General features: G+C 43.1%; 1 protein-coding gene across 4 annotated transcripts; it reads right to left on the reverse strand.

Annotated features, from left to right (window-relative positions):
• LOC6507763 (myosin-G heavy chain) lies at positions 1-14,855 on the reverse strand. Of its 4 annotated transcripts, none has more exons than XM_032454739.2 (8): positions 14,648-14,855; positions 11,263-13,931; positions 4,948-5,117; positions 4,782-4,855; positions 1,757-2,277; positions 1,337-1,506; positions 1,198-1,277; positions 1-1,136 (listed from the first exon to the last, which is right to left on the reverse strand). In XM_032454739.2, exons 2-8 carry the CDS (start codon positions 12,577-12,579, stop codon positions 955-957), a joined length of 2,514 nt encoding a protein of 837 aa, XP_032310630.1. In that variant the 5' UTR covers positions 12,580-13,931; positions 14,648-14,855; the 3' UTR covers positions 1-954. The 4 variants fall into 4 exon arrangements, 3 of the variants coding, with proteins under 3 accessions (XP_032310630.1, XP_014765466.1, XP_001956300.1); XM_014909980.3 differs by having other exon boundaries at positions 14,328-14,855; XR_004310972.2 differs by lacking the exon at positions 1-1,136 and having other exon boundaries at positions 1,842-2,277; positions 11,263-14,854.
• Between the last annotated feature and the right edge of the window lie 148 nt (positions 14,856-15,003).

Genomic DNA, 15,003 nt, shown 5'->3' on the forward strand with positions numbered 1-15,003 from the left:
CCTTGCTTGCTGGTATAGAATATATTTTTTGGTATATATATCATTTACAGTTGCTATGTTTTTTGTTTGTTTGTTGTTTCCTTGTTGGTTGTATTTGATTTGCGTATTTGATGCTTGATTTTGTATATAATATGTATATTGTATATAGGAATATTTAGTTTGTTAATCATTTGATCTGATCTCTGTGCCGCTTTTCCGCATTTCCAAGTTCTATTCTAAAAATTTGTTCCATCTTACAAGCTAGGCTCTACAAGTTACTTAGTATGCGTATGTTTTGGGAACTTTCAATGGGAGGTCTTTGATTTAGTTTTCTCTTTTTTTCTCTTAATTTTTGGTGTTTTTTAATATTTATTTTTAATCTCTATGTTAATGCCGGCGTAATGGGGGTTAGGGGATAGGATTCTTTAGAGAATTTTTGTTTGGAAACCGAAGCTAATATGTCTGTTTAGTACCGGCCAGGATATTTGGCCATATTTGGAAGTGTGTGTGCTGCACCCTCTAAGCGCTATGGCAACTACAGAAATATCTTCATACACGTTAATATACGCTATACTCGTTATAATATATATATTGTATATGGTTACCTTGCTTAATCTAATCTTTATCATTTGATGTCTGCTTTAGTGTGTTTTATCTGGTTGCCTTAATTGAATTTCATTCCATTTAATATTAATTTTGTTAACATTTAGGCTAATTTTACTAGGGTCTGGTATTTGGGTTATCTCTCATTATCTGGGTTCTGTTTTCTCATTAATTTAGCACTTAGTTTTCAATGATTTCTCTTAACAATCGGCACGCTAGCGGCGATTAAATTACTTTTTTTCTTTATTAACTTTTTAATTTTTTTTTCGAAGACACAACAGTTACTGGTCCAGTTCCAGGAAGAAGTATATATATGTATATGTTGTTCAATGCGGATTTCAGCTTTGGAGTTTGGGATTCGTGGGCCTGTCTTTACCGGGATCCGTGTCCGGCGTAACTGTACTGCAAGCCCGTGTGCGTCAATTCGTTGCATACTTCGCTGCGCTGCGTAACAGCGTTTAGGGCGGCAAAGGCGTGATGGGGACGAGGCGTGGCAAGGTGCGATTGTGGATTATGCTGGGATGACTCATAGGCAGTCAAGTCAATGCTGGGGGCTATCACAAAAATTAAATTAATATTATTTTAAATATTAAATATAATCGTAATTGTAGTTACCAGTAGCGTGCATGCGATTGTATAGATTTTTACGTTTCTTCTTCAAGAGGGCATCCAGATTATAACCTTCCATACTCACTCTACAAAAAAGGATATTAAATTATATTTTTTAAGCTTAATAAACCCTATTGCAACCCACTTTTCCGGCCTTCCGTTGCCCAGCAGCTCCTTGAAGGCCACATAGATCTTGTTTAGCGTCAGATTGGATAGCCCCTGGCCCAGATATCGTACAAATTTAAGTTGCTCACATTTGGATAAAGCGCTCTCGTGGAAGTCCAAAAAGGGTCGATGATCGGATATCTGATATTCCTATAGAGATCAATTATCGATTGGAAATAGAGAAAAATACACGGGAAAATATGTTAACTTTATTTCAACCCAACCATCTGGGCAAGAGTTTTGTTCAATGCTCTAGATGATGAGGATGCAATTTGGAACTAGAATCGATTTCAAAATGAGTGCCAATGTCTCGAACGCCAATTTGGGGGGCAATAGAACAAAGCTCCGCTAGAGTAAAGTGGTGCCTCTCCTGATCTGCTTTCGATACACTTTTGCTCACATTGCAAAACTTGATGAAGTTTTCGATGAGTATGTACTTTTCATAATTGCTCAGACATTGCTGGCTACTACTCTGTATACCGAACTGTTTCAATAGCTCCTGCTTCTTGGGCGGCAGGCGGCTAATGTGTGTGCAAACCCCGTCCTCGATCCGGTGCGTCTCGTGCACATCGAAGTTCTCATAGATGATCAGTTGCTCCAGCGATCGGGGTGGCGGTCCCAGGGCCGGAATCGGTGGCGGTGGCAGCAACTGCGGCGGATGTGGCGGGCCACCATACCGAGGATCCAGACCGAGATGCTGCTGCTGTTGCTGTTGCTGGGACGTGGGGGCCGTCACATAACCAGGATTCGCATTAACGACCGAGGAAGTAGCCATTGCTCCATTGCTGCTGCTGCTGTTGCTGTTGCTGCCGATGTTGGTGTTGCTGCTGCTGGTGGTGCTGTTGCTGCTGCTGCTGCAGCTGCCACCGCTGGTGGCAAACTCCAGGGAGCCATCATTGGCGGCGGCCATGTTCTTGAGGTCTACAAAAGAAGAATCGTAGTGCCAGAACACTCACGGGAGGGGAAAAAGCTTTCGCAAATCGCCTTTAATTTACATCCTGAATTTGGAAAATAATTCAAAAATTCTGATATTTTTTTTTGAGATTTGGAAAGCACCTCTGGATTACCCTCTTTTTTAAAAAAATCAAAGGCGATTTTCATGACTCGGAGACAACGATGATTGAAACAGAAGGAGGTTGGGAAATGGTTGCCAATCATTGCAATTGCTATGCACAAGGATAACTAATGGTATCCTTCGATATTAGCTTAGCGCAAATGCAGAGGCGCGACGCAGGCAATAAATCACAAGTAAGAAAAAGAACAGGAATCGATTTTCTTTCAATCGCTTTTCATGCTAAGGTGTGTGTATATATATTTTCTGGCTTTTCAAACAATTTTTCATATGTAGTATGTTAGGATTGGTGTTCTTTTACATAAACATACAAGTTTCATTTGTTCTTCGCTTACTAAAATATATATATATATTTATATATTTATTATATATTATTATATTAAATAGCATTATTATGATTTTCTATAAATTTGTTGTGTGTGTGTGTGTGTTTGTTTACTTATATATTGGGTTGTTGTTGTTGTTGTATAATGTAATAATCTCTTTTTAAGGAATAACATTGCATAGTTTTGGGGGTTATGATCGATCGTTGTCCAACAATTAGTTATTTTTGTTTTTGTTTTTATATCGTCGTCAAACGTAATACAAAAATTTGCATAGTTTTTAAAAATTTGGCAAAAAGCTTGTTGTGTAAAATTATTCTAAAATAAACGAGAAAAACATAAACTAAAAACGAGGACGAGCACATTTCAAAATATACCAATGACATTGATGCTTCAACGGAAAACGCAATAATCTAGGGCAGGGGGATTTCGTGGGGAATACAGTGGGGGAATCCTTGCTACATCTGTGTGTCCTTTTTTTTTTGTTGCAATACAGCCTACAGTTGTCAACAGGTGGCGCCACCTCCGCTACCCTTGGCGCCACGCCGCCCCCAATCTCACATGGCCGCTCCACCTCCTCCACCGGCAGCTCCAGTTCCTGCACCGGCTGCTGGTCCTGCTGCTGCTGCTACTGCTGCCGCCGACTGCGCTCCTCCAGCAGGACCTCCGCCGATTCCGGTTTGTTGTGACGACGGGGGTGGCGCAGGATATCCCATGGCCGCCATATGCTGGACATGCGCGTGCGGATGCGGATGCGAATGGGAGTGCGGATGTGGCGAGTGCGGATAGTAGTGCGGATGATGCTGCTGCGGATGGGCGGCGTAGGCGTAATGATGTGCATGCGGATGGCCATGATGCGGCGGCGGTGGCGGCGGCTGCTGATGGTGCGGATGCGGCGGGTAATGATGCGGATGGGGAGCCATCGCTGGACTCCGAGTGGGTGTTCCTGGCTGCAGATGGTGTGGATGCGAGTGCGAGTGCGAGTGCGAATGCGAATGCGGATGGGGGGAATGGGGATGTGGATGTGGATGCGTGTGAGGATGTGGAAGTGGTTGTTGTTGGCCGTGTGGATGCGAGTGCGTGTGCGGATGTTGCAACATATGTTGTTGATGTTGCTGCTGATGTTGCAGGTGTGGCTGCTGTGGGGTTGTGGGCGTCACACTGCCTCCTGTTGGCATTGTGGGCGTGCCGGGCCTTGTGCGTGATGTTGGCTGAGTGGGCGTGGCTCCTGCTCCTGCTACTGCTACTGATGCTGCTCCTGATGGTGTTGTGGCAGGTGATTCGGGTGCATCCTGCTCGGATTGTGATGATGATGATGATGGTGGTGGTGTCTGTTTAACCGGTGTGTTGACTGATGTTGTTGTTGTTGTTGTGTTGGCTTTGTTACTCGTGTTGTTGGTGATATTATTATTATTGTTGTTGTTGTTGTTGTTGTTTTGATTGTTGATGTTGTTGTTGTTGTTAGCATTGTCACCTAGTGATTGAAAGCGTATGCGTGGAACAAGAAGAAGAGGAAACACAAACAAATTGAAGTCAAAATTAAAATGTTTTTTTTTTCTCTTTTTTTTTTTGTTTATCTCAAAAGTTTAGAATTTAATTATTTTACAGAATTTTGCAAACATAGGCAGCCGATTTGTAGATATTTCTTGTTGATATTTTCGCAATAATTTTTGCATTTAAGACAGAAGATAGAAAACAGAAAGCATGCAAGAAATAGAAATAGAAACGAGTAGTGGAAAAATAAATAAAAATAAAAAAACGAAAGAAATCATAAAAATGAATGTAGGCACTTCTAGTTTCGAGTGTATTTTTAAAATTTAGCACATTCGCCCGCCTCGGCTTTCATCTCTCTTGGCTTTTTCTATTTTTTTTTTTATTAAATTTTTTTTGCCTGAATACTCTCTCTTTTGATGCCTGCTGCTGCATTTGCACTACGAACTAGGTTCGGGGGGGTCTTTTTGGGAGGGGAGGTCTTTTTGGGAGGGGATATATGCAATATCTATATTTATCTAAAAATTCGATTCACTTACCAGCTGTTGTGTTGGCCAGGAAGCGCTTGGTCTTGTCGAGTATATAAGGCAGATTGTAGCCATCCTTCGTATAGCTGATGGGGGGGCGGTGGAAAAAAGGACATGAATCAATTAAAAAAAAATAGCATGCTTTTAGGAGCTAGGCCGATGGCCACTGGCCACTTACATTTCTGTGCGTTTCGTGCAAAATAGATTCTTAAAATTGCTATAAATGCAAAAGAGGGTGAACGTCGGCAGTCCCTGGCCCAAATATCGAGCGAATTTTATCTGTTCCGGTTTGTTCAGACCACACTGATTTAAGGATAGCCAGGGCCGATGATCCTTGATGTCATATTCCTGAAAAAAATTCAAATTTTAAAACTTTTGTATAAAACTGTACTTTAAGGTCTAAGAACTAGAGACTTCATCTCTCCAGAAACCTGACTCTTGTTGGAAAACAATAAATAAATTTTCCAGACATACCGGTTTACCACCCAACCACCACCACCACCCCTTTCATTAGTTTTGAAATAGCTTACACCTTTTGTGTGAGAAGCCCCTTTCCCATCCCATCCCACCACTTTTTAGCATAATTTCCTCGACTTTTAGGCCGTTTTCCTCTATCCCACATAGGTACTATCCATATATGTGTATTCATTGACGTCAAATTCTATGACTGCACATATGTATGTTTCACTTACATAATGTACTTTATAACACCCACCCACCCTTAAACACATATATATGTATATATATATATACATGCGAGCAAAAACTTTGCCCACTACTAATCAAAACTTATAATTCGTGTACAACGCAAAAGTTTAAAACGAAAATTTTACACAAAAGCCAAAAACTTGCAAAGGACCATGGGCGGGAAGGATGGGATCTGGTAGGATGGGTGGTTGGGTGGAATAACATACCAAAGCAAAAGCTACACACACATACAGAGACACTAAAACCCCACCAAAATACACACTCACACACACTATACCCACACTCTTGTATATTTTATAGTGTAAAAATATAGAATAGGGCGAAGCGCAAAAAGGAAGCAGAAAGGCAGCAAAGCAAACCCAAATAGAAAAGCAAACAACATTTTCAATGAAGCCATTTTCCCCCAAATGGGTAAGGGGGGGTGAGAGGGCGTCGGGCGGCGGGCGATGGGCGGTGGTTAGATGTTTGCAAAGCCCCCCCTTTAGAAAGGGTTACTAAACATGTGTGTGTGTCTCTGTTTTCATATGTATATTTTTTTTCATAAACTGAAAAAAATAAGAAAAAAATATAATTTTTTTAAGGTTATTGGGAGAATTTTTTAATCTATTTTTAACAAAAAAAAAAATCAATTTTTTTAAAATTTTGTATTAAACACAAATTTTCTTTCGAAATTTCTTCAAGTGTAACTTTTAGTAGGCGCAGAAGGCAGAGGCTTAATGGACGCTTGTGTGTGAGTCTCGAGTCTTCGGCAGAGTTCGTCGGTCGCTTCGTCGTTTGGTCCTTGGAACTCGGAACTTATCAACATCCTCATAATCATGTGCGCCAGGGTTGCCTCCCAGGTTGCCTCCACGCCACTTGCCTTCACCCACCCCCAACAGTCTCACCCCGCCACGCCCCGCCAGTCGAAATGCTGACTGCGCTTCTGTTTATGAATGTATGTGTGAGTGTGTTTGTATATGTGTATGTGCGCATACATTTTCGGTTTTGATTATGTTAAAAATCAATAGAGCAAAAAGGAGTGACGAGCAGGTCTTCAGCTCTGCCTCTGCCTCTACCTCCCACTGAGTCCTGCAAAAACTTTAAATTCCTGTTAAAAGGATGGTGATGAAAGTGGAGTGAGAGGAGATGGAGAGGAGAGTGGGTGGAGAGTGAGAGCGATTGGTGATGACAGCCGGCGACACCTGGCCGTTTCTCCAGGTGTCTCATTAACAAGCAACTATGGCAGGACGAGGATACGGACGAGTTTTTGGAGGTGTGAACGGAAAAAAGGACGCCCTGTTGCAGCTGTCAACTCGTGGCCCAAGTGCTGACAACCACCTCCTTCGCCCCTCCTCCCCCTCCCGGCAGCTACCCTTTTCCGTCGCCCATGGCCACTCAAACGTTTTACTGCCCAGGAGCTACAAAAAAATGGGGAAAAAAAGGGAGGCAGGGCATCCCAACTATCAGATACCCAATACTTTCAACCAATATCCAATAGTTTTTCTTATTTTCTTTGCTTATCATTTTTTATTGCATACTTTTTAGAGGTTATCCTTGCTGTCGTGGGTTGTAATGGGAGTCTTTTAGTGAAAGAGGACTAATATTTGAAATTCTAAAATATTTTGGTGTTTAGAATCTAAAACAAGAAGCCAAGACTCATTTTAGTTCAAGATTTTAAGCAAATTTTTTGCATTTTAACTATTTATTGCAATCTTCTTAGAGTTTATCCTGGCGATCTTTGGTTCTGAAGGATTCTAGCTTTTCCCTAATCAGTAAGAAGTAATATAAAATATTAAAAAACCAATTGTTAGTTTTTAAAAACTAAACTTTAGATCTTCTTGGAAAACTAGAAGCCCAAACCCATTCTAGTTCTTCACTTTTTATTGCATACTTTTTAGAGTTTATCCTGACGATCTTCGGTTTTGGAGCATTCTTAGTCTTAAACTACTTAGAAATAGTCATAAAAACATATATATCCATAATATTTGTATATTGTTTAGAATCTTGGCAAAAAATAGAAGAAAACCAGGCCCCCTCCAGTCCTGTCCAAACTAATATTTAGATCTATTTTCGTATACCCTAGAAATCCCCGACTACCGGGTACAAAAAATAGAAACAGGAAAAGAAGAATGAAAGCTGTGGCAATGTGTTGCGGTATTTTGTTCTTGCTTTCTCTGCCGTTTTCCGTTTCTGTTTTCATTGCGTCTCCTTCTGCTAGCTTTTTGTTTTCTGATGTTTTTTTGTTGTATTTTTTTTTTTTTTGCAAACTTATTGGCAGACATGGTTTGTGTTTGTGCGTGACGTACTATATGGGGGGTGTGGGTGGCGGGTGTTGGTGTGTCGGCGTGTCTTTGGGGGGCGTGTGTGTGCTTGTGTGTGTGTGTGGCGGGATTGCGGTTGTTGTCTGTGGTGTGATGCGGTTTGTTGTTGTTTGTATTGCGACAAGTGTGAATTGTTTTCCTTTTTGCTGTTGCTCTTGCTGTTGCTATTGTTGTTGTTCAGTTTGTGGGTGTTGCTTGTGCGTGTCGGGAAACAACAACAACAACAACAAGAACCGTGTTGGTGTTTGGCTGTTGCTGCTATGATTTTTTGATTCCTTTTTATTTTTTCATTGTTGTTGTTGTCAGAGGTGTGTTGTGTGCGTGTGTGAAAGTGGAGGCAAATTTCACACTTTCACTGTTCTGCGTGAGCCGGCCGTTTGACAGGTTTTTTAATGAGACTTAAAGGGTTAAGGGTTACTTGTTTCGCCCTCCCTTTCCACCCTGTTGTTCGTGTTTCGTGAGACTACCTTTTCATTTGGGGGGCTTTTAATTAAGCCTAACGGTTCTTCCCAACCTGTTCCAAACACACTCCCAACACTCGCTGTTAGCCAACACTAATTTAATGTAGAATGCGGCCCCAAAAAGGCGACAAAACGCTGAACAAAACCTAAATATTTGATGTGAATGCCTGCATATATGTATGTATGTTTGTATTTATGTATATATATCCTGTGTGTACATATATAGCCATCATATGCGGCATGTACAGTTATATCGGTATGCGTCCACACACGTATGTATGTTTGTATATAATTTAAAATTATAATCAATGCCCCATATGTGCGCCTGCCTTTTCAAAGTGTGTGTGTGTTTGCATTTATTTCAGTCAGAGTATGTGTGTCTGTGTGTGTGTGCGCGTAAATTGTGCGAAGCCGAGACATTGTACCTGCCCAGGACCAAGCCCCACAGCCCCACCGCTAAGCTGTCCTTTACACACACTCAGCCACAAAGTTGGGCAAAGCCGAATGCAGTTGTGTGAGTAAGCCGACTGCATGCGCACTTAGTAGCCTTCAACGCCGCCTCTGGGGCCGCCCAATTACAGTAGAGCTTCGAGAAAGGTGATTAGAAATCAAAAATGCAGATTTCTACATTTTCAAACAAGATCATACATGTTTTATTTTCTTATTAGAAACTTTTATCTATCGATTTTTTATCGATTATATATCTAATACCTAAACCATGTCCATCTAAACCATGTATTCTTATTAGAAACTTTTATCTATCGATTGTTTATCGATTATATATCTAATACCTAAACCATGTCCATCTCTATTCCATGTATTCTTCCTAGAAACTTTCATCTATCGATTGTTTATCGATTATATAGCTAATACCTAAACCATGTCCATCTACACCATGTATTCTTGTTAGAAACTTGCATCTATCGATAGTTTATCGATTGTATGTCTAATGTCTAAACCATGTCTAACTTAGCTAAGCAACACTGTAACAAGGGTCGCTCCAATAGAGACATGTATAAAATGTGTTGATAAAATACACACACACACACACTATAACCTCCGAAACGAGAGAGTCGGAAGAGGAAGAGGAAAAGGACATGCCCAAGCAGCTAACGGACAGTCCAAAGGCCCCCCCAGATCCACCCCCCGCAAAGTAACTTGATGATTGTATGTATGAGAGCAAGGAGTGGAAGCCAAGGAAGCCAAGGAATCCAAGGGAGAAGAAGGACTTAGAGGACGAGGAGGAGTTGGTAGATGGGGGCCCCACATACAATTACTCAATAGCAGCCGCCCGCCTTGAGCTTTTTGGGGCTTACTCCCCCACACACCCACCCACCCCACGGCTCTCGCCGGCACACAACTATACACTCATCTTCGGTAGTTCGGGGCAAGAAGCAGCCTTCAAGTAAGTTTTCCAGCTCAAGAGAGGCACTGAGTGCGGAAGAGCGAGAGAGAGCGCAACAATTCAGAGCTGGCCGAGAGTAGTAGGTTGGTTGGAGGAAGCGTCTTGGAGCCATCCTCTAGGACTTTCTCTGGAGAATTTTTGGATATCAAAAGGATGTACGACTGGCGAGGAGATTTCCAAAAACTTTTTAGTAATGACGGGGCGGGGTGGGTGGTATTAACCCTTCAACAATCCCACCCGGCCGCCTTGGAACTGAGAATTTTGTAATAGGCGGTGGACCTCCAACGTCTTCTTATTCTACTGCTGCCTCCCTGGCTCTTTCGACCTCCCCCCCCCTTCTCGTGTTTTTGTTGTATTATGCCATCAATGCCATTTTGTACATAGTTTTGTGTGTGTGTGTGTGTGTGAGTGAGAGGGGGGATGCTCTGGGTGGCCAACAAATCTAGATGGGGACTCTCTGTCTGTGTGTGTGTGTGAGAGTGAGTGTATTTGTGTGATAAAGGAGCGTAATGAGCGTGTGCTGGGAGGAGAAGGGGGGGTGCCAGTGTGAGTGGGGGTGTCTGGGGTTGACTGCCATAGTGTTGAAAAGGGCGCCAAATGTGTCTGTGTATGCGGGTGGGTGGGGGCATTTTGTATAGGTGTTTAGAACTCGCACACACACTCACACACCCGCTCCTCCCAGCACACATGATTACATTTGTATGCTGAATTTGTGGTTGGCTGCAGTCGCCATTGACTGCGACGCTAGCGCCGGCGCCAGCGTCACTGCTCCTGTTATTACAATTTATAATGACATTTGTGTGAGTGAGGGGGGGACGGAGGGCAGTGCGGGTGGGAATATACATATGTGTGGGTGGACACACATAATAGAGTGGGATATGCGCCTGTGTTGGGGATGTAAGGAATATGGGATATAGGATATAGATAGGGTGCATGTTTATATTATGAAATATCCCAATTTATAGTACATACATACATATTATGTATTACATACATAATATCATATATGAGATTATTACACTGAAAGAAATTCTATCTAAAGATCACTTAGAGAACCGTCTCATATCTCTCTATCTATGTATCTCAAAATTTCTACACTTTTTCCCCCGAAAGGTATGATATTCGACCTCTCTTTTCGATAAAACTAATTACCTTTGATAAGAAATATGATAAATCGACCCTAATTCTTGGCGAATTTAATTATTTATCAGAAACTGGTTAAAATACCTTACTATTGACCCAAATTCCTACTACTTATTGTACTTAAAAATGAGTTTTCAGATCTCTTTCCATATAGGAACCATACATAGGATCTCTGTTAAGTTTAGGAAGAAAAAGTACTCTATGGGCCATCCCCTAATTGGACTCTAATGCCCCTCCCACTACTCCCTACCAATTGCCGCCCCCATCCGCGCCACAATAAATACGTAATTCGTACATATGTGCAAATATTTAAATTGCATATGCAAATGGGGCATGGGAGAGTGGTGGACTTGGAGCACACCCTCTCGCACATTCAGCGGGAAATTCGACTCCCTCAGACACCCAAAAAATAATTCAACCCTTTCCGGAAGGTACAGACACACACCGCACATACCATTCTAGGATTTCCAACTCACCTCGCAGAATTTGATAAAGTTCTCCACCACAATCGATTTGTCCGTCAGAGTCATCTGGCCAGTGAACCTCACGCCCAGCTGCTTCAGTGTGTCCTTCTTCTTCGATGGCAGCTTGTTCATGTGCTGGAATATGCCCTCCTCCACTTTGTGCGACGGATGCACCTCGAAGTTCTCCTTGATCACAAAACTGCCCAGCAACTTGGGGGCATGCGACGAGGACGAGGCAGTGGATGAGGAACAACTGGCGCCGGTTAGGATGCCGCCAAACTCACCGGCACTCCCGCATGCCGCTCCCTCGGACGATGTGTTCGAATTGGAGGCATTGAGGTGGGAGTTGGGGAAGGCCAGCATCTCCAGGGAGGACTCATTGGAGTTGGAGGATCCGTTCGAGGCCATCTGCTGCAGATCGAACATGGTCTGTTTCGAGTCGTGATCGAAGACGTCCAGGGCCGAGGAGCTGGTGTCCACCAGGCTGTTGGAAGCTCGGGAAACGGAAGACAGGAGGGCGGCTACCTTTCTCGAAGCCGATCGGGATTTCTGAGAGGTGCTGGTGTCCAGATCGATAAGACCACCGGCCACGGGTGACTGGGCCGGCGGCGGAGGAGTTCCGGCAGCGATGGCCGGCTTGCAGCCGCCCTTCTCGGCGGCACTCTCACTGGCGGTGGGGGTGCTGGGCGTGAAATCCGCCGAATGCCGTAGGTATTTGATGAACTCGAAGGAGCCATCGAAGTGTTGGGGCACCGATCCTGCTGCTGCTGCTGCGGCGGCGGAGGCATGGCCGTTGGGCGTGGCCACCGCCGTGGGCCAACGATTGCTGGAGGGGCTGCTGTTCAGCGCAACGGGATGGTTAGAGCCTCCAGATCCAGATCCAGATCCTGGCGCATTTAACGCTGCAGACGTCGGCGTTGCGGCTGCGCTGGCTTCGGCAGAGGCGACGGCGTAAGCAGAGTTAACGGTACTGCTACCTGAGCTGGTGGATGCGGCGCTGCCGGCACAGGTTTCCCGCTGCGACGTCGCTGCCTGCGTCGCAGCATCGTAGGGTGAAAAGTCCGCTGCTGTGCTGGGTAGATGATGTGTGTGGGAATACTGTAGTGATTGTTGTTGCTGCTGATGCTGTTGCTGTTGGTGTTGTTGTTGCTGCTGCTGCGTCGACGACTGCAGTGGCTGGGAGGTCGCGCCTGCGCCGCAACCAAACACTTGAAATTCCTCGAAATTCGAGCATTTCAGCTCGCCATTGCTCAAGTACTTGGAAAACTCTGAAGGATCGTTGAGCGAGTTGAGGAAGAAGGAGCTGAAGTTGCTCGATATGCAGGACATGTTGTGTGCTTTATTGGTTGTAATACTGTACTTGGTTTATGGTGTATTTTATTTCTTTTCTTTACAATTTATTTAAAGCTTAAAATGGCACAGATTTCAATTTCAAAATGTTCTCATCTTTTTCTTCCCACTTTTATTTCTATTTTTTTTTTTGTTGTTAGTTTTCCGGGCAATTTCCCGTTTTCATATATTTTATTACAATTTTCCACAGCGACTGATATATATGTACATACGGGTAATATTAGTTGTACATGTGTGGGCCTCTCTCTTCGGAGCTTGTATGTGTATTGTATGTATAAATTTTTCTTATTATAGCAAAGTGTAATTTATTATTCTTATTGCTGCCTGCCTGCCGCTGCTGCTGTTGCTGCTGCCTTTCGCTGCTCCTTTTCCCCGTATGTGGTCGATTCTAGTTGTTTTTGTTGTTGTTGTTGGGGCTCACACATACACCTTCACCTTCTCGGCACACACACAGACATCACACAGACACGGGCCCTGCAAATAGGCGCTAGTAGCTATAGCTAGGCTTTTTGAAACTGGTCTGGTCTTTCTTGCTTTGCGGGCCTGTCTTTTTGCCTATTTTATTATTATTATTATTACTTGGCCTTTTTGCACTATTTTCACTTCCTTTTGCGGCTCACGTTCGCGCCCACTTACACATACACATACACACACGCACGCAGAGACACAGACACAGTTATGTGAGGCGAGAGAGGCGCGGTTTTTCTCTGCCGTCTCTGTTTTATTTTTTTTTTTTTCGTTCGCTTTACTTTCAAAACAAATGCCGAATGCCGCTGGTGCTGGTGCTGCTAACATACGGAAAATCGGAAAATCTTATCTTGTGTTTTTGCCGCCGAGAGTTTTCACCGCCGCTCCGCACGACGTCCGAAAAGAAAATGAGAAAAGTGCCTCAGCGAGCAACCAACTTTACGCTGCGAACGTCGTCTTCTCTTCGTGTTGCTTCGTCCGTGCTCTCTCTTTCTCTCTCGGCTCTCGTTCGTGTGAGTGTATCTGTGTGTGTGTAATCAGTTGTAGGTGTGTTGTTGTTGTTGTTGTTGCTTTAGCTAGGAAACGTGTATTCCTTCCTGCGCCGTGCTAACCCTTTCCATATAAACCTGATTTAATCTTTGATTATTGTGCCTGGTCTGTGCTCTCGCTGGGGGATTATTGCTGCTGCTGCTGCGGCTGTTCCTTCTCTGCTAGCTTTGCTATTTTTGAAAATTCCACTAAATTATCCGTTGTGAGGCGATTTTGTTTTGTTGTTTTTTTTGTTGTGTTTCTGCAGGTAAAAACAGTTCATTTGCCTAGGGTTGCCACATCGCCGGCCAGCGTTCCGACAGGACCCAGACCACCTGGAATGCGCATAAATGTTAAGTTTTATTACTTTCTGACGCCCATGTGCAACGCGTAATTTTACAGTTTTCGTTTACGACTCTTTCGGGCCATAAAACATGAAACAGGTAGCAGCGATACAGACACGGCTGCGATCTCAAGGCCACAGCCGGCACAATACTTGACAACCCTGGAGGGCAGGGATTTCTTTATTTTTCTTTCAAAATTTGAAGCCAGAAGAACATCCAGCCGAATTTACGACTGTTTCAATGGGTTTTTTTGAGAGGAATTTTTATAGTTGCTTGTTCAATAAATATGTACAATTGCGGCTGCAGACGATTTTAATTATAAATACAGAGACCGCAAGGAAGTCATCAATTTAAAAGCTGTCTCTGCATTGTTGTTATTCTAATTACCTCTTACGCTGTCGCTTATTATTCGACCTCTTGTTTTTATGATCTTTTTGGCACAATTTCGTTTTCGAATTCAAAAAACCGATTTATAATGCACTTGATGTGTGCACCGTCATGTAAGTACATAACTTATTTAATAGCATTCATACAATTTTCGTTGCGGCCAGCCAATTTACATGTGGGTCTGTATATGCTCATATCTTTGTATGTGCACATGTGAGTAATTTTTCAATTAATTTTAATTATAAACTTAATTAGGAAATCAATGAACGGCGCGAACGGTACGGAACACAAACACTCACACAACCGTACACATTTATTACCGAGCATCCGATTCCACAAGACTAAAACAACAGTGTGGGGCAGCCAGCGGCAACGGCAACAAAAACAATGACAACAATTGCCATCAAGTGTGCTGCGCATACAACATAAAATAATAATACAAAACAGGCCCCCAAAAAGCTGGCGAGCGTCCGATAAAGCGAGCACGGCGAAAAATCAAAAACAACTGTCGGGCGGTGAGAAACAAAAACACGAATAGGGGCGCCAAACTGCCAGGGTTGCCACACATGATATAAGTTTAAGGATGTTATTAAATTATTTATAAATTAAATATGTACATAAGTCAAATTAAATAAAGTTTCATATTAATTATTAATATTTACATTGAGGTTTAAGA

Source organism: Drosophila ananassae, chromosome 2R (genome assembly GCF_017639315.1).
Source record: "Drosophila ananassae strain 14024-0371.13 chromosome 2R, ASM1763931v2, whole genome shotgun sequence".
NCBI classification, from domain to species: domain Eukaryota; kingdom Metazoa; phylum Arthropoda; class Insecta; order Diptera; family Drosophilidae; genus Drosophila; species Drosophila ananassae.